This window comes from Hoplias malabaricus, chromosome 14, assembly GCF_029633855.1.
Source record: "Hoplias malabaricus isolate fHopMal1 chromosome 14, fHopMal1.hap1, whole genome shotgun sequence".
NCBI classification, from domain to species: Eukaryota; Metazoa; Chordata; class Actinopteri; order Characiformes; family Erythrinidae; genus Hoplias; species Hoplias malabaricus.
Genome location: NC_089813.1, coordinates 22,481,925 through 22,507,397, shown reverse-complemented (window position 1 = coordinate 22,507,397; position 25,473 = coordinate 22,481,925). Strand labels below are relative to the sequence as shown.

The 25,473-nt window shown below is 41.8% G+C and overlaps 1 protein-coding gene across 2 annotated transcripts in view; it reads right to left on the bottom strand.

The window, feature by feature from the left end:
- Nucleotides 1–25,473, bottom strand: part of cltcl1 (clathrin, heavy chain-like 1) — a 73,188-nt gene that overhangs the window by 2,814 nt on the left and 44,901 nt on the right. The window contains exons 17-31 of one of the 2 annotated variants that reach the window (XM_066643602.1): nt 23,597–23,831; nt 21,170–21,292; nt 20,887–21,032; nt 20,577–20,760; nt 20,244–20,436; nt 17,121–17,278; nt 16,699–16,863; nt 16,459–16,566; nt 16,144–16,311; nt 11,402–11,551; nt 11,154–11,285; nt 10,028–10,138; nt 9,715–9,885; nt 7,331–7,552; nt 5,915–5,941 (exon numbers count right to left, since the gene is read on the bottom strand). In XM_066643602.1, coding sequence (XP_066499699.1) covers nt 5,915–5,941; nt 7,331–7,552; nt 9,715–9,885; nt 10,028–10,138; nt 11,154–11,285; nt 11,402–11,551; nt 16,144–16,311; nt 16,459–16,566; nt 16,699–16,863; nt 17,121–17,278; nt 20,244–20,436; nt 20,577–20,760; nt 20,887–21,032; nt 21,170–21,292; nt 23,597–23,831 — 2,293 coding nt within the window. The remainder of the gene's footprint in view (nt 1–5,914; nt 5,942–7,330; nt 7,553–9,714; nt 9,886–10,027; nt 10,139–11,153; nt 11,286–11,401; nt 11,552–16,143; nt 16,312–16,458; nt 16,567–16,698; nt 16,864–17,120; nt 17,279–20,243; nt 20,437–20,576; nt 20,761–20,886; nt 21,033–21,169; nt 21,293–23,596; nt 23,832–25,473) is intronic. The other variant, XM_066643603.1, reaches the window with a different exon arrangement.

Here is a 25,473-nt window from a genome sequence, read left to right as displayed (position 1 = left end):
CTGTGCTACACACAAACCCTACCATAGGACAGAAAGAATTGGTACCGTGGTGGAAATTCTATATCACTGTGTGCTGATTTATTTCATTTTTTGTTCTTTTCTTTTTATTCAAGGGAAATACATGGTTATGTTGTGTTGATTTTGTGTGTTTGGAACTATAAGAATGGTTAAGGAGAAATTACGTCCTGCTCTGTGGAATTAATGGCTAGATAACTGCAGGGGTTCCATTGACAATTTGAGTTTACTACCTCTACAAGGGTCTGAGAGTCCACAAGAGTAATGCATGGTCAGTGTGTGACTTCAATGTATGGGATTCATCATCATCATCATCATTTTCTTCTCCGCTTCTCCATTTCAGGGTCGCGGTGGCAACAGGGCGAGCAAAGAAGCCCAGACGTCTCTGTCCCTTGCAACATCCACCAATTCCTCCTGGGGGATCCCAAGGCGTTCCCAGGACAGCCGGGAGATATAATCCCTCCAGCGTGTCCTGGGTCTACCCTGGGGCCTCTTTCCAGTTGGACGTGCCTGGTATACCTCCAGTGGGAGGCGTCCAGGAGGCATCCTGATCAAATGCCCAAACCACCTCAACTGACTTCTCTCAATGCGAAGGAGCAGCGACTCTACTCCGAGCTCCTCCCTAGTCACTGAGCTCCTCACCCGATCACGGAGAGTACGCCCAGCGACCCGTCGGAGAAAGCTCATTTCGGCCGCTTGTATCCGCGATCTTGTTCTTTCGGTCATTACCCAGAGCTCATGACCATAGGTGAGAGTGGGAACGTAGACTGACCGGTAAATTGAGAGCTTTGCTTTATGGCTCAGCTCTCTCTTCACCACAACGGTGCGGTACAGTGACCGCATTACTGCAGACGCTGCACCTATCCTACGGTCAATCTCACCATCCCTCTTCCCATCACTCGTGAACAAGAACCCGAGATACTTGAACTCCTTCACTTGGGGCAGGTTCTCACCCCTTACCTGAAGGGAGCATGCCATCTGTTTCCGGGAGATAACCATGGCCTCAGACTTGGAGGTGCTGATCCGCATACCGACCGCTTCACACTCGGCTGCAAACTGCTCAAGTGAACGCTGGAGGCCTCCGTGCGAAGAAGCCAGAAGAACAACATCGTCCGCAAAAAGCAGAGATGCCACCTCCCGAGATCCTCGACGGAAGCCCTCCTGCCCCAGGCTACGCCGCGCCACCCTGTCCATGAATATCAGGAACAGGAGTGGAGATAAGGCACAGCCCTGACGGAGTCCAATGCCCACACTGAACAAGCCTGACTTACTACCAAGGATGCGAACACAACTCAAACTCTGAGAGTACAAGGACCGTACGGCTCGCCGGAGCGACCCTGGCACCCCATACTCCTGGAGCACCTCCCACAGAATCTCTCGGGGAACACGGTCATATGCCTTCTCCAAATCCACAAAGCATGTGTAAAGTGGAGTAGCAAATTCCCACGCCCCCTCAATCATCTGTGCAAAAGTAAAGAGTTGGTCCATAGTTCCACGGCCAGGACGAAATCCGCATTGTTCCTCCAATATCCTAGGTTCGACTATCGGACGGATTCTCCTTTCCAGCACCTTGGCATAGACTTTCCCCGGGAGGCTGAGAAGTGTAATGCCACGATAATTGGCACACTTTCTCCGGTCCCCTTTTTTGAAAATTGGAACCACCACCCCGGTTTGCCAATCCAAAGGCACCGTTCCCAAGGTCCATGCGATATTGTATAGGCGTGTCATCCAAGACAGCCCCACATTATCGAGTGCCTTCAGTAACTCTGGGCGAATCTCATCCACTCCTGGAGCTTTGCCACTGCGAAGCTTTTTCACCACCTCAGTGACTTCAGCCAAGGAAATGGAATCTGACCCCCCAGACACTTCTGGCCCTACCTCCTGTACAGGAGGCATGTCTCTCGGGTTAAGGAGTTCCTCAAAGTGCTCCTTCCAACGCCCAACAATACGCTCAGTCGAGTTCAGAGTTTCACCATCCTTGCTGAGCACAGCTTGGACAGTGTCCCCCCTCCCCCTCCTGAGCTGTCGGAGTGTTTTCCAGAACCTCTTTGAGGCTGCCCGGAAGTCATTCTCCATGGCCTCTCCAAACTCCTCCCATGTTCTGGATTTTGCTTCAGCAACTGCCACAGCTGCAGCCTTTTTCGCCTGCCGGTACCCATCCGCAAAATCGGAAGTTCCCCGAGCTAGCCAATCTCGAAAAGCCTCCTTCTTCCGCTTGACAGCTTCCCTCACCCCTGGTGTCCACCAACGGGTTCTTGGGTTGCCGCCATAGCAGGCACCGACAAGCTTTTGACCACAGCTACATGCAGCCGCTTCCACGATGGAGGTCCGGAACAGTGTCCATTCAGACTCCATTCCCCCTACCTCCTCCGGAACATGTGAGAAGTTCTCTCGGAGGTGAGAGTTGAAATCCATCCGGACAGAGTCATCCGCCAGCTTTTCCCAGCACACCCTCACAATACGTTTGGGTTTACCAGGTCTGTCCGGCAGCTTTCCCCGCCATCGGATCCAACTCACCACCAGATGGTGATCGGTTGACAGCTCAGCCCCTCTCTTTACCCGAGTGTCCAAAACATATGGCCTCAGGTCAGAAGACACAACCACAAAGTCGATCATTGACCTTTGGCCCAGAGTGCTCTGGTACCAAGTACACTTATGAGCAATCTTATGTTCGAACATGGTGTTCGTTATGGACAAACCATGGCTAGCACAGAAGTCCAACAACATCACACCACTCGGGTTTAGATCAGGCAGTCCGTTCCTCCCAATCACTCCTCTCCAGGTTTCCCAGTCATTGCCAACGTGAGCATTGAAGTCCCCCAGCAAAACAACAGAGTCAGTGCATGGAATCCCCTCTAGAACTCCAGTCACTGTCTCCAAGAAGGCCGAATACTCTGAGCTGCTGTTCGGTGCATACGCACACACAACAGTCAAAGTTTTCCTCTCTGCAAGCCGGAGCCGCATTGAGGCGACCCTCTCGTTTACTGGGACAAACTCCAGCTGTACAGGCGCCAGCCGGGGACTTGTGAGTATCCCCACACCCGCCCGGCGCCTCTCACCCTGTGCAACTCCTGAGTAAGAGAGAGACCAACCCCTATCGAGGAGTTTGGTTCCAGAGCCTACACTGTGTGTAGAGGTGAGCCCAACTATATCTAGCTGGTATCTCTCAACCTCACGCACCAGCTCTGGCTCTTTCCCCCCCAGTGAGGTTATGTTCCACGTACCAAGAACCAGTTTCCGCTGACAAGTTCCACGACGCCAGGGGCCCCCTTGCCCCCGCTCTGTGCCCGATGGGCATTGCACCGCACCCCTACTCTGGATCTTGCGGGTGGTGAGCCTACATGATCCTCCCACGTTGCCATTTCGGGCTGAGCCCGGCCGGGTTATGTGGGCTGCCCAGCCACCAGGCGCTCGCCGTCGGACACTACCCCCAGGCCTGGCTCCAGGGGTAGGTCCCGGTAACCCTTTCCCGGGCAGGGTACACTGAATTTTAATGTGTGTACTCATAGGAATGCTTTTGGATCATGTTTGTCTGGATCTTCACTCCAGACCTTTTCGCCATGGGAGACCCTACTGGGAGCTAACAGCTCCCGACGACATAGCCCTGGAGGTCATGAGACCACACAAGCCCTTCCGCCACGACAAGGCCCTGATCCAGGAAGGGTGTATGGGATTCATAATAACCATAAATGGTGAAAGCTCAGTTTATTGATGAAAACCGACTTCAGGAACTGCATGTACGACAGGGATACAAACAGACTTTGCAGCAGTCATTTGCAGCGCAACACATTCACTTACGCCTTTAGACACTTTTAAAGAACACTGCTTTACCTTGTTGAATATGTATGTGGGGCCAGCATTGAATGCAGAAGTGATTTCTACCAGACTGACTGTTCGCATGGATTTTAGCCAGTCACATTCATTAGGCACCCATGGGCAACCACTGTGCTGCACACTGTGCATGGTAATGCTTTCTATGATACATTCAAGATACACAGGTGACTCTGTGGATGGAGGAATATTAAATGCCTGCACAACTTTGGAAATCGAATATCCCATCCATCTGGTACATACTATCAGGCACTGTTCAAACTCTGATAAATGACTTTGCATCGCCATGACCACGCTGACCAGTGTTCAGTGTCACTCATAAGATAACACCTCACAACGTATATAGCTGTGGTCGCTCCCAAGCGGTCCCCTGTGGATATGACAATTCATAATAAATTTACATACCGCTATCCCATGACCTTTGGCATGTCCATGGATATTGAGACTCTGATGAAGTGTGCAAATTTTTTGGTCCAGATTGGATTGCCTTAAGAGGGCACTACAGAACACAGAACATTTAAATAATACAAACTCCTATTACAATGATATTATGATGTCTTTAGAAAAGGTAATGGTACAACTTGATAAATTTTTCTGACAAAAATATTTTGCAATTTCATATTATATCAGATATTTTATTCCTTGTATGGTATTTTGACTTATTCATTAAAATACTACAGATTATTATACAAAGGTAAAAAGTTTAGGCTGATCGGCACTCTGAGAACATCTTGGTTAAAAATCATAATATACGGGCACCTTTTGACAAATTATAACTCTCACATTCTAACATTCACTTGTCTTCTTTATTCCAAATAGGCCAATTGTCCCAATACAAATTATATGTACTGGGACACATTATAACATGCATAACAAAGGGTTAAACACTGAGATCCATTTGGTTAAATTCTGTGGTGCCATACTTTTAATAATTTCATATTAAAAAACTTGGAACCCTCAAAGCTACATACTCTAATTCTAACCTAATTTACATCAAAGTGTTAAACACTGACATCCAAAAATAATGGAAATAAAATTATGTAAATTCTATCTGTGAGCCATGTATTTTTGACATCAATGTTGACAATTTTTAGAATGTTCTACAAAACTCAAAAGATCAGAACATATGAAATTAAGCAAAGATTTATAGAGCACTGCTCAACAATTATGAAAAATAAAGGCCTTCTGATAAATCACTTTCTTTGCTTTTGCAGCTCCTCTTGTGGTTTTTGGCACATTTTACTGCTGGGCCAGTGGCAATTACTTTAAGTATTTATTGATTTAACTTACCTGGAGTGACAAGCCATCTCACTCCTGTATATACACATTATACCAAACATATACCAAATCTGTTTTTGAAAAATGTCTGCTCTCATTATAAATTTGTTTAATTATTATATTAATATTTAAATCTTTTGGCACAAACATATCTTTACAAGACACTATATCTCACTCCATGTCAACTGATCTGTTTCCAGCAAAAAGAAGACAGTTATGTTACCGTAGATAACCTACAGTTTAACGTAAGTCAGGGAAAGCTGATGCCACCTGTGGGTATATTTGAGCTATTGCAGCACAAATACCAACCTGATGCTCAAGAAGCACAAAAAACAAAAAATTTACAAACGATAGAAAGGAATGGTACATATAATGCAAAGTCATAAGTGGGTTTGATTTTATTTTGTAACACATTGTTTTTCCTTTGTGTAACTGCTACTAGTCAGTTTAGACATGTTGTCAAGGTAACAGTCACAGATGTTTTCCCCGATCTCAGATGGACACAGAATTATTTGTACTCTTTTGCTACACACATGACCAAAACAGGGTGAGAAAAAAAAACAAGTCAGTGTGCACAAAGATTCTGATTACTGGGTTAAAACAACTGCAGCACTAGCAACTATGTTTCTCACACACTATATTTTTCAAGTCATGATGCAGATTGATTACAGTCAATTAGGCAAACTACAGTGAGACTTCTTAACCTGTTAGAGAAAGCGGAAGGGGAGTTAGTGCACTTTCTCCATGCGGAGGTAAAAAAAAAAAAAAAGGTCAAAAAAGGGTCAGAGACCTTGATCTTTCCAGCTAAATCATCCACCTGTGGAAGGAGAAAGGTCATTATAGGGCTGTGTTTTTATAAAGCATAAAAGGGCCACCTCTCAGATCTCTCAGTAAGAACCACTAGGGATTGTGTGTTTGTGAAGAAGTGTGTTATAGGATTGTCTTGTTTACTCCATTTAAGAAATCTAAAAACATTAAAAAGCACGTGCACAACAACTAGGAAAAGTGCTTTGTTTACCACAAACCCTTTGTTTAAAAGAACACTATGTAGTATTATTACTTTAAAATTACAATTTTAAAATGATTGTGAGGCTCCTCCAACCTTTAACAGGGAGCATAGCATCTCTCTCTCTGTTCTCCAGGGCTGATTCTCTAAAACATAACTATGCAATTTCAGAATTACAGGGTGGATAACTCTTCTGAGAACTGCTTATCTATTTATGACACACGTCTCTTGGGTTATTAGCTCACTCCAAGAAGAAGCTAGCTCGGTTTTCCCAGTATGGGCATTATGGCAGAGGCTGAACCAAGACAGAGATGTCCGAGGGAACAAGAAGGAAAACAAGAGTAGAAGAGTTAATATTGGACTGACTTTACTCCGTAAAGTGAGCTGAAAGAGACATGAGGACACAAGAGAGGTGTCTTCTTGTTGGACTAGTAAAAAATAAAACAATGTTGCACTTTCTTGATGTGTAGCTGTGTTAGTTAGTGATAAGCTCTGTTGACAATTCAGGTTTTTAAGAGTTACTGATAAGATTAACTTTTATTAGGGATGTAATAAAAAGTAAATTTCAACACAAAGTAGTGGTATTTCTTTCTATTTCATAAAAAAGATATCATTGATTGAAAACATCACTTTTAAATATATTAAAGAATTTTTTTTATTAAAGGTACCTGATCCGTTATAATGAAGTATTTACCTTTTGCATGTGTGTTTCTGGCATTCTAGTGTTATTTTTGCATATAATAAGCACAATAAAAATAATATTAAATAAATTGTAGACTGCACTAAAGCCCCAACAACTACAAACTGCTATGAATACTGTAAATAAGCTCACAGGCACAGCATGAATACTACGAAAAATGTGAGTAACTTTTTTTAAGCATTCATAGAAATCTGTGAAATCCTGTATTTTCTAAATCAGAGAAGGGCCACATATCTAAAGCTTTAAATATCCTTGTGGAGTGAGATATTTTCACTATTGCTTCAGAAACCAGTCAGGTCCTCTGGCTTTATGTGTCTTTTTAAAGGCTTTCCCTTTCACGTTCTTCACCAATTGTTTCATCTTTGCTAGAGTTTCATTAAGGTCATGCTTATTGTTTGGCTTTCTTCCAAAAACCTGATTACTTGATTAACAAGCTGTATTTTACTTCATCATTAATATCCATAACTTTGATGGTCCTAGTCTCTTTCTGTGGGACTTACCTTGGTGAGGTATTCTCTCATAACCTGGGTGAAGTAAGGCATAGCGAAGTCAATGAGACTGTGTCTCCAGGCCAGCTCTAGCACAAAGTCAGGGGCTAGCAAATCATAGGAGGAGAAGAGACAGGCAGAGAAGCACTCCTTTCGGCCTTCCTCCAAAAACCAACTCAGCAGAGCCTGGGCCTGCTCACTGTCTTTTGACTCTGCTGCATACTGTATCGCATCCTGAGATAGACAGAGAAAGTACATCAAGTACAGCTACATAGTTGAACTGTTGTTATATGTCCATGCCCAAAACAGAGCGACAAATGCTTGTTGTATTTAAAAAGATAATAATTTTTAGATTGCATTAATACTGTAATACTAAAAGTTTGATTAATCAGATACCCACTATAAAACATTAATTTATTTGCATATTACAGTTATTAATAAACAATACACAGAACAGCCTATCATCAAGGATTTTGTCGCAGCTCTCAAATTTCTGTTCACCAGTGGTGATTGCTCTAAGACTACAAGGGAAGCTCAGCTTCCCCTAAAATGTAAAAAAATAAGTGATCAAATATATACTGTTATGTGTACATGTCATTGAATAAATATGCACTACAACGAGCGCAACTTTTGTTCAGAATCAGCTTCTTATCACTGGTAAAGATGCGGCTTTCCTCTCAATCATTCGCGCAGTTTCACAGTGATTTAAACGGTAGCGAAGCAGCGAAACGAAACAGGTCATTGGATAAATGCTGGGCTTTGTCCCGCCCATCGGACACTCAGCATCTCTGGGGGTCTATGGGGTAGTGGGCTGGCCTTGGCTGGCCCGGACACTCTTCTGCATGATGATTGGATGATCTGTCTGAGGCTGAATCCCTTTTTGATTGACAGCGAAATGAGCGGATCGGCGATCCTTTGGTGTAAAGATCTGTGGGAGCACAGGCGGACACACTTCACATGGGCCAAGGCCGTTTAAGCAGCCTAGCTCTGCTGGCCATTGAGAGGACACTAGTCAAATCCCTGGAAAAGACGCCTTGTTGGTACGACAGGGTCACTGATCATTTTCTTAAAAAGGAACGGAGGGTAGAATTCACGTATAAATAAACCGACACATTTTATGATGTAGGCCGAAATTGAGCTTCCCCTCCTTGAAAGACCAGCATCCGCCACTGCTGTTCACTGATCACAGTAAACACAATCACACCATGAAGAATGCAGTGAATATTTCATGACTATACGTAATTACCATTACCAAAATCCTTGCATAATGGCTGCAAAGCTGGGTCTACAGAATTATATTTGAGACCTCTTCAGTACCACTCCAATAAGGCTGAGTGGCACATTCAGCCAGAAAAAGTTTTTTTTGTTTGTTTTTTTTTTTATTTTCATTTTTGCTGCATTAAAGGTTCATATTTATTATAGAAAAACTAATTTAATTACATGAAAATAAGTTAAAAGACCAATCCAAATCACCAGTACTATATCAACATTGGACCTATTGATTGGTGTGCAGAAAATTAGTTGACACTTAATTTACAGAGAGCATAAAAGACCGTTTTATGGAGGTGATGTGATTGAATCATACAAACATTCATTCATTCATTATCTGTAACCGCTTATCCAGTTCAGGGTTGCGGTGGGTCCAGAGCCTACCTGGAATCATTGGGCGCAAGGCGGGAATACACCCTGGAGGGGGCGCCAGTTCTTCACAGGGCAACACAGACACACACAAAATTTCGAGTCGCCAATCCACCTACCAAGGTGTGTTTTTGGACTGTGGGAGGAAACCGGAGCACCCGGAGGAAACCCACGCGGACAACACCCCAACTCCTCACAGACAGTCACCCGGAGCGGGAATCAAACCCACAACCTCCAGGCCCCTGGAGCTGTGTGATTGCGACACTACCTGCTGCGCCACCATATCATACAAATATATAAATATAAATGATATAAAATACAGGAGTAAACAGAGCTATATTTAAAATTATTTCCACATGGTATCCATCAACACTCCATAGACAAATTCCAGAGCATGTGTCTATGGAGACAAATGTGACAAATACCTCAGCACGTCACAGATCATTAAGAGACATTCCTTGTGAATTTCCTTGTGAATTTTATAACTTGTCCCAGAGTGATGGGATAAAGACTGTGGAGGATTAAGGTTTTTGTTCATGATTCAAAGTTCAAAGTTGTCAGTAAAGCTGTCAGTGCAATTGTCTAACCTGTCTTGATTGACAATGGCAGCAGCGGGGTGAATGGTGGTGGTACACAAGCATCTGCTCAAATAAAACTAGACACTTCCAAACAGTGGATACAACCTTACCACTATGACACTCTGGCTTAATTTTTTGGCTTAATTCTTAGTTATTTGATGTCAAATTGAGGCAAAAAACCTTGTACAACTTGTCTTTCTTGCAAAGTTGGATGCTTTGATCCCACCGCTGGTTGATTTTGAAGAGGTATGCAGCAATGCGTCTGAATTCTATAAGCTCATGCTTCTCCAGCTTCTGTGCCAGACAGATAGAATCAAAGTTGTCATAGGCATCTATGGAGGCACGCAGACCCTAAAGAGCAGAGGGGAGATAGGGCAGAAAAGCTAAAACATTAAACATTTTCCTACATATATTTTAGATTATTGAAAGCAAAATCAAATCTCATGTGAAACTGTGTGTGTGTGTGTGTGTGTCCTCTGAACCCCTTTTGTACCTCAAAGTCTTCCTCTTCTGTTAGCAAGCTGTTTAAAGCCTCATTCACAGCTCTGTTGTTGTGGCTCTGAATTGATTTTAGATACGGCTTCACCAACCTAAGCTGATTAACCTACAGAAGGAAAAAAGTTACATATTTATGTTAAAATATGAATTTTATTATTTATATATACAAATGAGCTTACTAAATATTTTAACAATTCCACCAAATATAATTTAAAAATATTACACTCATTAAAGATATCTTATGCAACTTTATGTACACAATCCTGGTATTATGATCATGACCAAACCTTGTCAAAAAGATCCATCAACTCTTTTTTGGAGTTCTGGTGGCTGTTGTCAGCACACCAGTTTGGATGGTACAACATTTCAGAATTGTAACCTTTCATGAAGCACAGGACAGCCTGCATATGCTGGACTGTGTAATTTCAACTGAATTTTTACAATCAAAAGCTCCAGGTTTCTGGGGTTGTAGGTTCAAGCCCCGCTGCTGGTGACTTTAAGGAGTTTGGTATGTTCTCGCCGTGTCTGCGTGGGTTTCCGATTTTCTCCCACAGTTCAAAAACACCTTGGTAGGAGTACTGGCTACTTAAAAGTGTCCATATTTGGGAGTGTGGCACCCCCTCCAGGGTGTGTACATGCTTTGCGCCCAGTGATTCTGGGTAAGCTCCAGATATCGTGGCCATATTCAGTTTTTTTTCTAGCCATCTCTCTCTCTCTTCTTTGCACGCTCCCTTCCATCAAGTTCGCCCCTCCCACACACCCTCTAACTGTATTCAACTTGTAGTTAAGAGTCATTAGGTGCCAACCGTTTTTATTTCAGTTTCTTTATTAGAAGAAATATTATGAAGATATTAAAATAAATGCAGTGCCTGTTCCATCCCCATTTACACACTTACACTCGAGCATGAGCATGATTTTGTAAATCACACTAAAATTATGATATCTGTTTCAACTTTGTATATCTTCATAGAGCTCAAGGCCTGAAATTGGCAGCAGTGCTCAACGTCCTTTCGTTTTCACGTCTCTTCTTGAACCAACCACAAGTGATCAGCGACTACTCAGGGTTAATATGCACATTACAAACGAGTAAAAAAAATGAGTGTGTATGTGTGCACGCTTACCTTGGTGAAATAATTAACTGCTCTAGTGTGGTCCAGTCTGGGTGCTAGCACAGTTAGTAGGTCACTGAGCAGCATTGGCTTATACTCTAAATAGAACTGCAATGACTTGTAATACAATTCCAAATTTGCTACCTGTATTAAAGCAGGAAAAATGTATAGAGAAAAAAGTAAAGATCAAATCAGAGTCATTAAAAAGTGCATAAGGGCATATATCATTAATCTTGTCATTTGTGCAAGTGATTTGTCACCTTGCTGATGATCTCTTTAAAGAAAGCATCTCTCCATGCGTCTGTTGGATGTGTAATCATTGTGATGATGGCATTTTCATACTCTTCGTATTTGTCATACAGGAAAACAAGATCTGCCCACAGGTGAGCCTGCTCAGCTGCACGCAGTACCTAATAACAACAACAGCAACAAAACTTCTTAAGAAAAATATGTCTGCATGAAAATGATACTACTGTATTGTCTGCAGTGCAGTAATAATAATTCAAGCCATCTCCTGTGGATCAGTAGTTGGTCAACGTTTTCCTCAAACCCAATGAGGGCTGTTCTCTTCTGTTCTGGCATAATGGTTTTAAAGGGTTTAGAGGAGAATAGGAGGGGTCTGACCCCCCGTAATTAAGACTTGAACCCCCCAAAAGAGGATAAAAGCAAAGGCTGGGGGGGGGCCTTAGAGGGCTGCTTTTGAAACAAATATATTTAGCTAAGCTGAATTAGAAAATGGCTTGGAATCTGCAATATTTATGTACATTACCAGGGTACTAGTTCACCTACAGTGCTCGCCAAGATGGTCGCATTTTGAAAATACTGGAACAGAAAGCAGGCAGCATGTTTAAGGATTCATTCTGAATCGGCACCTTCTTCCCTCTGAACACTACCTTGATTGACAGCATTGCACCCATTTAGACGCAGCCCCTGTCTGCTCCTTTCATTCTCTCCTCTCCTATCCCACTTTCCTCCTCTCTCTTTCTGTCTCTACTCATCATCCCACCCTCTACCCCTGCGACAGCCGCTGCTCCATAAACTTTAAACTTTCCTTAAACTTTCTGGCTTGCACCCCTCCACAGAAGCTGCACTCTGGGCACTCGAAGCAGTCTCCTCACTGCATGGCTTCCTTGTTGCTAATTTGCTCTCATCTTATCATCCCACCCCTTCTTTTATCATCCCACCCTCTCCCCCTGTGGCAGCTGCCGCTCCATGCCTCTAACTTTCCAACTTGCACCCCTCCACAGGTGCTGCTGTAGTCCTGCCTCCTGCCCATCACTCTTCTCCTCGTCAAGGATTCACTTTCATCTTATCATCCTACTCTCCCCTCATCCGTCTAACTCAACAGCTTGTGTGCTTCCAAGGATGTTCATCTCAAACCCTTCACTTTGTGGACGTGCCATACCCAGCCTCTAACTTTCCAACACTCACATTCTCTTTTCATGTGCTACTGCCGACCCTCATCCTGACCCCTCTGCTGCTGCACTTCTCCCACCCTTGAGCTTATAGCTCATGCTCTTTTTTCAGGCGCTACTGTGGACCATTGTCCCAACCCCTCCCCTTGAGCTTATAGCTCATGCTCTTTTTTCAGGTGCTACTGTGGACCATTGTCCCAACCCCTCCCCTCTGCTGCTGTGCTGCTCCCACTCTCCAGCATTCCTCCCCATACTCTTTTCAGGTGCTGCTGTGGATATTCATCGTAATCACCTTCCCTTTGCAGCTGTCTTACACCTCGCCACTTCCTTTACAGCCCACCCACTCACCTGATGTGGATCTTCAGCCTACTCCCCTCTCCTTTGCGTTTCACTGCACCCTCTTCCTCTGCCACTTCCTTTACAGCCCATCCTTTCTCCTGCTGTAGACCTTCGCCCTGACCCCTCACTTTGCGGCTGCACCGGCCCCTGCCTCCAACTTCGCAGCTCGTGCTCTCTCCTCAGAAGCTGCTGTGGACCCTCTACTCTATGCCATCCCTCTCACAAACAAGCAGTGCCCTGCATACACTGTGTGGCTCGCACTCTCTCCTGCTGGATCTTACTTCCCTCTGCTCACAACTACGCTGCTCCAAACCCTAACTTTGCAGCTGGCATTTTCTCATACCACATACTATCGACTCAATCACTCTCCTTTCCGACTATAGAGCTCCAAACTATTTTTCAGCCCTCACTCTGTCCCAGGTACTGCTGTGGCCTAGGTTCCATCCTCTTCTCTCGGCAGCTGTGCTGCTCCCAGCTTCTAACTTTCCAGCTTGTGTCACTGAGGACCCTTGTCCTTATATTTTCTCTAACGACCGCACCGCACTCTGCCTCCTATGGTACAGTTAGCGATGTTTCCTCCAGCTGCTGTGGGCCTTCAACCTGAGCTCTCCCCTTTGCTGCCACACTGCTCCTAGTGTGCCTTACACAAAGTGTGTGTGATCTTGGCTTCTGTTAAAGAGATATTATTATGACCTGTTGCCAAACAAGAAGTCTGGCTTTGTGTATTTACATGGAATATACATGGACCTTTAGGAAAATTAGTCAGCTCTTGAGTCATGGCCTGCCAATTGCAGGGTGGCCCCAATTTCATTGCATCCATTAGTTTGGCTTATGCTGCTGTGGGTCTGCAAATGCCAAGAGGCCTCAAGAATGACCAGACCAGAGGAATGGTGGATTTTGCCAGCACAGTGGTCCAAATGGTACATCTCAGTCTTTTCATGAAGCACATGCTGAATGCTGGACTGTGGAACTGAAACAGTATGTTTTCATCATCATCTTTTCTGCTTAATCCAATTCAGGGCCGTGGTGGCAACAGGGTAAGCAAAGACGCCCAAGCATCTCTGTCCCCCGCAACTTCCACCAGCTCCTCCTGGGGGAATACCCAGGCATTCCCAGGCCAGCGGGGCGATATAAATGCTATGTTTTAGTCACATTTTAGAGTGTCGAGCAGTACTCTGCAGACCGACCACAAACTTGAGCAAGCGGTGTAGGCATTTGACTAACGTTGGCTAACATTGGTTCAGTACTCTTTAAAAGACAGGTGGCAGTACACTACATAGCTAGTGGAAATGGATGGATTTCGGAGCCAGTGTGCAGGGGCATGTCAGCATAATTGCGTCACTGTTGGAGCGTGCACCCTCCCCAGAGCGACGGACGAACCCTGACACCCCATACTCACAAAGCATCTCCCACAGAATCTCTATGAGAATACAGTCATACGACTTCTTCAAATCAAGCAAACTCCAATGCCCCGTCAATCACCTGTGAAAAACGATAACTGACACATATTCTCCAGTCCCCTTTTTTTAAAAATGAAAACAACCACCCCCCATTTGCCAATCCAAATGCCCCTTTCCTGAGGTCAGTGCAATATTGTAGAGGCATGTCAGCCAAGACAGCCCCACAATATCAAGGACCTTCATTAACTTTGGGCAAATCTCATCCACTCCTGGGGCTTTGCCACTGCGCAACGCTTTTTAACACCCTCAGTGATTTCAGCCAAGGAAATTCAATCTGACTCCTCAGACCTATCTGGCCCTATTGTATTCCAGAACCTCTTTGGGGGTGCCCAGTGGCCTCTCAAAACTCCTCCCATGCTCTGGATTTTGCTTCTACAATTGCCACAGCTGCAGTCTTTTTCACCTGCTGGTAGACATCCGCAGAATGCAGACATCCGCAGACAGCTTCCCTCACACCTGGTGTCCACCATCAGGCTCTTGGGTTGTCATCATAACAGGCACAAAACAGCTTTTGACTACAGCTGTATGCAGCCACTTCCACAATGAAAGTCTGGAATAGTGTCCATTCAGACTCCATGCCCTTCATTCAGACTCCATGCCACTACCTGTGGCATGTGAGAAGTTCTCCCAGAGGTGAGAGCAGAAATCTCTCCTAAAATTCCTCTGCCAGTTTTCCCAGCACACCCTCACTTACATGTTTGGGCCTACCAGGTCTTTTCAAAAGCTTTCCCTGTCATCGGATCCAACTCACCACCAGATGGCGATCGGTTGACAGCTCAGCCTGTCTCTTTACCCAAGTGTCCAAAACATATGGCCTCAGATCAGAGGACATGACCACAAGATCGATCATTGACATTTGGGCCAAGATACTCTGGTACCATGTACACTTATGAGCAACCTTGTGTTTGAACATCATGTTTGTTATGGACAAACCATGTCTGACACAGAAGTACAATAACATCACACTGCACAGGTTCAGATCAGCTAGGCCATTCCTCCCAATCACTCCTCTTCAGGTTTCCCAGTCATTGCCAATGTGAGCATTGAAATCCCCCAGCAAAACAATAGAGTCAATGTATAAATTCTTCTCCAGAACTCCACTTACTACCTCCAACAAGGCAGAATACTCTGAGCTACTGTTTGGTGCATATGCACACACAAATGTCAAAGTTTTTCTCTCTGCAAGCAGAAGCTGCATTAAGACGACCCGCTCGTTTACTGGGGACAAACTCCAATTGTATAGCTGTCAGCCAGGGACTTGAGAGTATACCCACACCTGTCCGGCGCCTCTCTCCCTGTACAATTCCTTCCCTCCAATGAAGTTACATTCCATGTGCCAAGAACCAGTTTCTGCTGCCAAGCCCCATGACGACAGAAGCCCCTTTACCCAGAATGTTTTCAATTTAAATAAAAACATTTTGATTAAATTATTGGTGTTTATATTTCTGATAAATAATTAATGTTTATAATAATTAATATTTCTGATAAACAATTTACTCATTTTGATAAGCATTTCCTCATGTCATGCACCCGACCTAAAGTGAAAAACAGATCTAAAAGAGAGAATGTAAAATTTTAAATATAATATCTGAATACAAAACTGTAAGTAAAAAAAAATAAAATTTAAATATAAAATATTAAATCAAAGTGTGAAATTAAAATGAATATTTTTCTGAAAGAATTAATAATAATAATAAAATTAAACATTAAAATCCAAAACTGAAACAAAATCATACATTAATTGAAAATTCTATTGCATTTACATAGCCCACAGTCCAGCATTCTTACCTTAGGGATGTTGACCCTAGACCAAAAAAGCTCTAGATGTTCTCTCATCTTCTGTGGTTTATAATTGGAGTAGAGGATTGCCAGCTCTGTGAACATACCCATATGAGCACGCTCCAGACCTAATGCAGCCTCCAACAGCACAATCAGCTCCTCAAAGTAACCTCGTTCCTAACAAGATATACACACATAAAAACACAAGGAATGACTACAACACTATACATGAAAAACTATTCCTTTATATAGTATTATTCAGCAAAACACTTATATTCACTTTTTGTGAATTGATTTAAAAGCGCAACATTGAGTATGTTGTACCTGATAATAACTGATAAGCTCTTCTAGCTCATCAGCATGTATTACAATGTGCAAGCCACAAATCTGAGACAATCGGAACTCTCCTGCATCTACACAAGCAAAGCACACCTGTAACATACACACACGCAGATTCACATACACACATACATACAAAATGGTAAGATAAAAGCTAAAATGAAACCTACTGCAAGTATAAAAATTGCTGAAGCCATTTATTTTTGCATTTAATAAATTACCCACCTCTTTCCATGTGCCTGTGGAGCTGGCTTTGCGGGCACTGTCCACTGCTGCTTGATACTCTCCAAGGTGAACGAGTGTGGATGCTAGACGTGCTAAATTAGAAATGTTATTGAAGAGTAGCCTCGCTGCTTCAAACATACCCTCCTCGTAACATCGGTCTCCAACCTTCAGACAGAACAGACACAGGAAATACATATGCAACAATTAGGAAAGAAATAGAAGCAGAGAAGGCAGCGAATGTATGCTTTCAGCCTGGTCCACCATCTGTGCTAAGGAAGAGTAGAGCTCCAAATATTAAATACTAATTACACAAATCCTTTTATATGTACAATGATGAATTTATAAGTTAAGGGAAAACAGGATTTTTATATATATATATATGATTCTGTATTTATGTAAACATGCCTTTTAGTGTTTTGTACCTGTTGTATATGAGCATTGTTGGGGCAACTGACAAACTCATCCAGCTCAGTGAGGCGATTACTCTTAGCAAGGGCAAAGAGGAGCTCTGTTTCCACATAGGACTCTCGTGCTTTCTTTCGTGCCATCTGCAAATACCTCACCAGATCCTCCCAGTTATCTAATGGAAAAAAAACATTCATATATTTATCTGATGCAAATAAACAGCAATTATACAAAATGTCATGGAACAATGGAGCAAAATGTCAAATGTGCAAATGGCAGAACAGAATCAAGAACCTTTGCGCTGACAGATCTAATTCAGTATGGGCATAGGTTTGCATAAGGACAGTTGGGACAATATTTTGGGTTGAAAGAACTGTCCCTACCAACATTTGAGCAAACTAATTATCTTTGCAGCAGATAGATATCCTCCCAGATGTGCCATCCTCCCAGATGCGCTATCCTCAAGACAATGTTTAAGCATACTTGCATTTGATTCACTGAAAAAAGGGGGCTATTTATAGGATGATGACATAAACAAACTTTCCACCCATCCGGTCTTCACCTGAACAGTCAGTTTTTCAAAATATCTACCTGGATGTCTAGTTTTTAGTCTTATTTGTCTAGTTCTTTTTATTAAATTTCTTTCAGATTGTGGGTAAAAAGTGTGTCTAAAGTGCTTTTAATAAAATTTAATAGAACAGAAACATAAAGGGGACAGCCAGGATCGTGAGGAACATTTGGAGTTCTCTCCATTGTCTGAAAACTCCAGATGTCTTTGTTCTGCCATTAGAAGAGACAAAGAGAAAGCCTAGCATATGGATCGAAACAGCTTGTTTTTTACCCATTTACTGACACAGAGGCTTCGTAAACACATTAGTTTCAGGCACACATTCAGACTGGAAGCTACCAAATGATGAGGAAACATCCTCTGAATTTTATAGTGTTTTGTTTTTTTTATTAAAATCGTAAAATCGTAAAATCACCTTTAACTGATCTAAATAAATAACTCAACAAAGGAAACTTAACAAGAGTTAATAATATATTTTAAATGTTACACTTGAAAGAAACCTGCATATTTAAATCTAAAGGCACAAATTCAGAAAAGAAACATAAATGTAATAATATTATTTACAGGATTATTTGTAATGATTAAATATTTACAAAATACTGTGAAGAGAAACATCAAGATGTTTCACACAGAGAAGACCATCTCTTAATTATGTATATTATTTATAATTTCAATATAACACAGTCATATCACATTATTATTATCACCTCCTTGTTTCTAAACTCACTGTTCATTTTCTCAGTTCCACTGTCCATAGAGCAGCACTTTGTAATTCCGCAATTACAGACTGTAGTCTATTTGTAGCATACATTGTTTGTCCTTTTCACCCAGCTCTTCAATAGTCGGGACCCCACATGACCACAAGGGATCAGGTATTACTTGGGCGGTGAAGTTTTTAAAACCCTCAGTGTCACTGCTGGACTATGAACTGTCCACAATCCAAAAATATACAGCCAACAGCATCCTGTGACTAATGGATAAAGCATTAGAGAACAACCAACAAAACTGCAGCCACAGATGAGCTACTGTTTCTGACTTTGCATATACAAAGAGTACCAATAAACTGTGGGTGTCTAATAGTGGACAGTGAATGGAATTTAAAAATCTGTCTGATCCACTTGCACCAGTGCAACACACACTACCACCACCAAAATAATATGTAGTCTCCTGTAGTAGTGACCCTTAAAGAAGAGGGTGGAACAATGTAAACAGACCAACAGACGAAGAGAATCATATATCAGCCATTTCCATGTTCCAGTAGCTTGCTTGTCCAGTCTTAGTATTGGCTCTGAAATATTTTTCAATGTAAGCATTTACATTTGAATTAGATTTTACATTGAAAAATACAGCCCAATAAACAGAAGAAATGCTTTAATTATGGTTTAACTTTACATAATGGGCAACAAACATTGTCAGGTCAGGTTTATGGAATTTACATTTTGTTTCTTCGTTGAATGCTAATGAATACTAATGAACTGGACTAATTTTATATTTTTATTTTGAGACTTCCCTCTACTTCAGTTTGTTGGTAAAAAACGTAACCTTAGTCATGACGTGAAAATACTGTATTACTGCCAGACACAGAGGTAAACTAATTAGCCAGGAGACACTTCATTTTAAAATGAAAACCTACTAACTAGCTAACCTCACCAGTCCTTACTCTGTGAAAAATATTAATTGACGTATAATTCATTCATTATCTGTAACCGCTTATCCAATTCAGGGTCACGGTGGGTCCAGACCCTACCTGGAATCATTGGGCGCAAGGCAGGAATACACCCTGGAGGGGGCACCAGTCCTTCACAGGGTAACACAGACACACACATTCACTCACACCTACGGACACTTTTGAGTCGCCAATCCACCTACCTGTGGGACTGTGGGAGGAAACCAGAGCACCTGGAGGAAACCCACATGGACACAGGGAGAACACAACTCCTCACCCAGAACGGGAATCGAACACACAACCTCCAGGTCCCTGGAGCTGTATGACTGCAACACTACCTGGCTTTATACGTGCCGCCCCACATATAATTCAATTGTTATCAAGCATGCTAATCCTGGCTTCTGTCATCTGAGAAACAATGCAGAAGGCTAAAGATATAGAACAGGCTGAGGAAACAAGTGTATTTTTAGGGTTTCAGACTCCTAATTATACATTATAATTTTTAATTTTAAGGATGCATTATCGTTTAAGTTCAGTAAATAGAATCTCAGAGAAAAAAAATCTGGTCATTAGTTTATTTAAAAAAAAAAAAAAACTTACATCAGAAGAAGTTTGTTTAATAATGTTCACTCATTAATTATAATTCTCCTCAAAAAAATGGGACCAAAATTATAAAACATGGTCACTATTTAATAGACTTCTTTTAAGGTTATTTATTAATATTTTAACTTCCTAGTTGAATTATCCTTAGACATTTAGAGATGTTTTCATACTTTGTTTTTATTTTTTAAGGGGTGTGTGTAAGGTACCAAAGTGGTTGTTGTATCACTACCAAAGTTGAGACTTAACCTACACCCTTGTCAGCCAGTGTCTCTGAGAGGAAATACAAAGACTAAATGGTCGTACTGTTTCTGCTCGCAGCATCCACCACTTCCATGTAAGCAGAAGGTTCGTCTGCCCTGACATATGAATCAATAGCTTCCTTCACCATGTTCTTCTGCAGCTGAGCTTTGGCCAGTTGACTCCACACAGGCCCCTCCCCACAGTGCTCTGCAAATTCATATGCTCGATCTAGATTGTCGACGTGTTCAATGAGTACCTAAAAATAATAGAGAAGTACACCTGGATATATTTTTACTGTTATGTTTTTTTAATTTGCCTTTCAATATTTTTAAAATTCAGCTTCTATTCTGTTTTTTTACCATTCGTAAATGTAAAGCTGCAGTAGTGTGTGTTTACCTGAATGGCAGAAGTGTTTACATCAAACTTTTCAAAGATGGAGAAAGCTTCTTCATAGAGTTCATGGCTGATAGCAATATTAGCAATGTCTGGAGCATCGTAGTTGTCCAGCCGGTTTATATACTCCATTACTCGTGTACGGTCTGCTTTAATGGCTGTCAAAATTAACAGGTTCTGGAGATTTCTGTTTTACAAACAAAACCATACATGCAGGCATTTGTCATATAATGTCAGTAAGAAATATCATCAACATGATAATCATCATTTAAAATTCATCTATGGAACTGCATTGTGCTTCTATACAGCTGACCTGTGCTCACTAAATATGGAGTTTTCCAACACTATTTTCTCCAAGAGTTCAATGAGCTCATTGGGCAGGTCTGCAGTCATGAAAGCTTTAACTGTTACTGACACTTCCTCTGGGTCTTGTGTTTCAGCCAGTGCAGTCTGGACAACCTACACATACAAACACAACAATGCAATAAACAAACATGTGCTACTATTCACTTAACACTTCATATTTGTGTATTACATCATGAAAATGTCAAATTAAAATGTTAAAAACACTGGCAGTATGCTGTATGGAGTATGACCTGGTCGATAAGTGGTCTTCTGTAGGGATTAGTCTCCTCCAGCACTACAGCCCACAGATCTGGATCCTTACGTCTAACCAGATACCGTGCTTCACTTTTAAACAAGGAGTTCTCATTGCATACCTACAAAAATGTTGGTAAAGCTCAATTAAACAAATCCCCTTATTTAAGAAAATAAATCATTTCACATTAACAAAAGTTCACTGTAACGTTTTAAAAGTTTATTGCAAACAATAAAATTGCATGTTATAATTTGATATAATCAACATTAATTTATTCATTGTCTGTAACCACTTAGCCAATTCACTGGGTGCAAGGCTATAATCAACATAGCCCCCTAAAATCATAACTCTGAAGTTTATATTCCAAACTTCCAATCAGTACCAAAAGAACATGTTATTTTATTAATAAACACAGACAAATAAATCTATATTTGAGTTATGTTTTCTGTCATTTTGTGACACTGAAACAAACAGAATGGATGTGAATTGAATGTAAAAACCCTGTTGCAGGAAAAGGTTTTTTGTACCATGAAGTAAACATCAGAATGGGATTTGTAAACTTTCTTAAACATTTATTTAACTGACAAAACTGTAAGGTAGTATTTCCAATGTTTATAGTGGCCATTCAAATTGTTCATATTATATAAACAAATGCAGTACTTCATATCCAGAACACACACATGGTGGTCCTGATTATGGAAGAAAAGGTAGAAATTGGGCAAATAATGTATGCAGGCTGTAATTGTAGAACTTCTCCTATATAGTCAGTCGAGCTGGGGGAATGGATAAGTCTTTATAGTTCTTAATGGCTGATTCATCATTTCTTTCTTTGTATCCATCTACAGGTGCATCTCCATAAATTAGAATATCATCAAAAAGTGATTATATTTCAGTAATTCAATTCAAAAAGTGATTTATTTCAAGCATTTATTTTTTTAATGATTATGGCATACAGCCAATGAAAACTCAAAGTCATTATCTCAGAAAATTTGAATATTATATAAAGCCAATTTTAAAATTATTTTTAAAACAGAAAAGTTGACCTACTGAAAAATATGTACAATATTTGCATTCAATACTTGGTCCAGGCTCCTTTTGCATGAATAACTGCATCAGTGCAATGTGGCACAGAGGCGATCAGCCTGTGGCACTTCTGAGGTGTTATGAAAGCAGCCTTCAGCTTGTAGGCCTTTGATAGCGCCCTTCGACTCTTCTGCATTGTTGGGTCTGGTGTCTCTCATCTGCTTCTTGACAATAGCCCATAGCTTCTTTATTGGGTTTAGGTCTGGTGAGTTTGCTGGCCAATCAAGTACCAAATACCTTGATACTGTTGTTACTAAACCAGGTATTGGTACTTTTGGCAGTGTGGACAGGTGCCAAGTCCTGCTGGAAAATGAAATCTGCAGCTCCATAAAGCTTGTCAGCAGAGGGAAGCATAAAGTGCTCTAAAATCTCCTAGCAGGCGCTGTGGCGACTATGGACATGATATAACACATTGGACCAACGCCAGCAGATGAAATGGCTCCCCAAACTATCACTGGAAACTTCACACTAGGCTTCATGTAGCCTGGCAAAACAGGTAGTTTCGCTGTCACATAGCTTCAGGGATCTGGGGCTGGGGGTTTGAGTCCCACTTCAAGTGACTATGACGAGTTTGGTGGATTCCTGTTTGGTGGTGTTCATGTGGGTTTCCTCCAGGTGCTCCAGTTTCCTCCCACAGTCCAAAAACACACGTTGGTAGGTGGATTGACGACACAAATGTGTCCATAGCTGTGAGTGAATGTGCGTGTGTTTGTTGCACTGTGAAGGACTGGCGCCCCCTACAGGGTGTGTCCTAGTGATCCGGGTAGGTTCTGGACCCACCACGACCCTTAGCTGTATAAGCGGTTACAGACAATTAATGAATTATAATAAGTAATATATATAAGTAACCTCTTATCCAGTTCAGGGTTGTGGTGGGTCCAGAGCCCTCCCTGGAATCACTGGGCGCAAGGTAGGAACACACCCTGAAGGGGGAGTACTTCACAGGGAGACACACACTCACACCTATGGACACTTTTGAGTTAGCTATCCACCTACCAACGTGTGTTTTTAGACCATGGGAAGAAACCAGAGCACCCGGAGGAAACCCATGCGGACACGGGGAGAACACAGCAAAATCCTCACAGAAGTATTTGCATTACTGAAATAAATGAACATTCTGATGATATTCTAATTAATTGAAATTTATTGACCAGTATTTTATCAATCATGACTGACAAAAGACAATTCTTTCACAAAGTTGGCCACAAAATGATGAGCCACGACCAGTCTTGGTCTACATTGATCTAAATTTATCTCTAGACATTTAAGGGCTAACTTCAGCATCATATATACACAATAAGCTATGAGCAAACTCACAGCAAAATAAGAAAAGGGCTTTCACCTTGATGAGCTCCAGGTCACACTGCCCTCTCTCATAGGCCACGAAGGCTAGGTGTGGGTCCCTTTTCTCACAATAGCGACCCACAATAGTGCTGTCATAATATGAGTTTTCCCGGAGGAACCGCTCAGGGTTGTTGTTGCTGTCAATGTAGATTTTAGCCAGAGCATTATGTATAGCAGGCTCCTCGCTACGCTCCTGCACACGAGTCTCCAACCAAGAAGACAACAGCTTTAGCCTGCAGAGTCATCACAGGAAGATGACAAGATGGGTAAAGAGACAATGTAGACAAAATAAGTAGTTACAAAATTTATATACAAACAATGTGCTCTGAAGTGATGAATATATAAAGTTATGCAACATGTGCCAGGCTTGATTACTGATTGCAGGCGCAAAATTGGAAGCCAGGCAGCTCAAGTATCCTGGTTGGGTTCAAGTCAAAAAGGCAACCTGAGAGGATCACATTGGACGACCACTCACAAGGTCCAGAGTAGGGTGCAGTGCAATGACCGCTGGGGAGGTAGGAGCAGAAGCTGGTGCTGGAAGTTGAGTTATACCAATTAAATGTTGTAGTAATTAATTCTACATTCAGTGTGGGCTTGAATTAAAAATCATTGATAAGACAGGTTCATTTTAATGGTAAGAAGTTGCTCAGGGTGAGAGGCACCATGTGAGTGAGGGTACTCACAAGTCCCTATCTGTTGACCAAACAACTTGGGTTTGTCTTAGTAGGTGGTGGTGGGATGTTGTTTGACTTTTGTGCTTATCATGGTTTTTTATAATTAAAATCATTTTAGAACACATGGTTGCTCATAATGGTATTTGATACCAGACAACTTAGGGTCAACAGACCACAATAGGGTCAATGTGGTGGTTTGTGTATTAATGGCAGTTAATTTTGTATAATATATCTCAGGAACGAGAGAATGGAATGATTATAACTCCCTGGTGGTTTGGCAATGCCTTTGGATCCCTCAGGAAGAGCTTAATGTCTATGATTGCATATTTTAAGGTGGAATGGCATGTGTGAGGGAAAGAAAGAACTGCTGTTTGTACATGGCTGAAGTTTAAACTTCTGGAGTCTGAGGTCTTTCAGCCATGTCTGAGGTGATCTGACATGCCTTGATATTTTCACCTACCTAATAAGTTTTTTCCCCAAAAGCTATACACGCTAATATTCTGCACAAACCCAGCAAAAATAATTTGAGAGATGTATGTATGTCATACATCAGTTTTTTTGTTTAATTTAACTCTAAACATGTACTTCACAAAAAATCTATTTTCAAAGGTGCACATATATATTGAAAAAACAAATTGCGAACATTTATGAAGTTTTCTTTTGAGCTCTGAAATTTGTAGATATGAGTGTCGGATATATATTAATTTTTTACAGCTTTCTGATATTTTAATTAGTTTCTGTGGCTCACACATAAACTAGGAGATAGATGTAAAACACGGGTGAGAAATGCCCTCCCCACTGTCAAAGATAATGGCTCATTAGCACCCACCCAGAACTGAATCATTTGTTCGTAAATGGTAGTATTTTAGTTATTTAGCAACAGTTTTGGAGCAACAAAGCCATGAATATGAGATTCAGGTGACTGCTTGAAAGAACAGAGAGCATCCAAACTTTACTACAATAATTTTTTTCCCTCTATCAGCTATCATCCACTCTATCAGAGTTCTGCACAATTACATTCAGTCAGCTTCACAAATTCTGTCACTGGAATATAGTACTGAACTAGCATAGTCAAAGCTAACCAGGGCCAAACATGCTGCAGAAAAACGAGTCAAATATATTTCACTTACTCATCACAAAGTGAAGCCGATCCTCCTCAGGCAGATGAAAAGCGTCACTGCGCCATCTTGGAGCTCGGCGC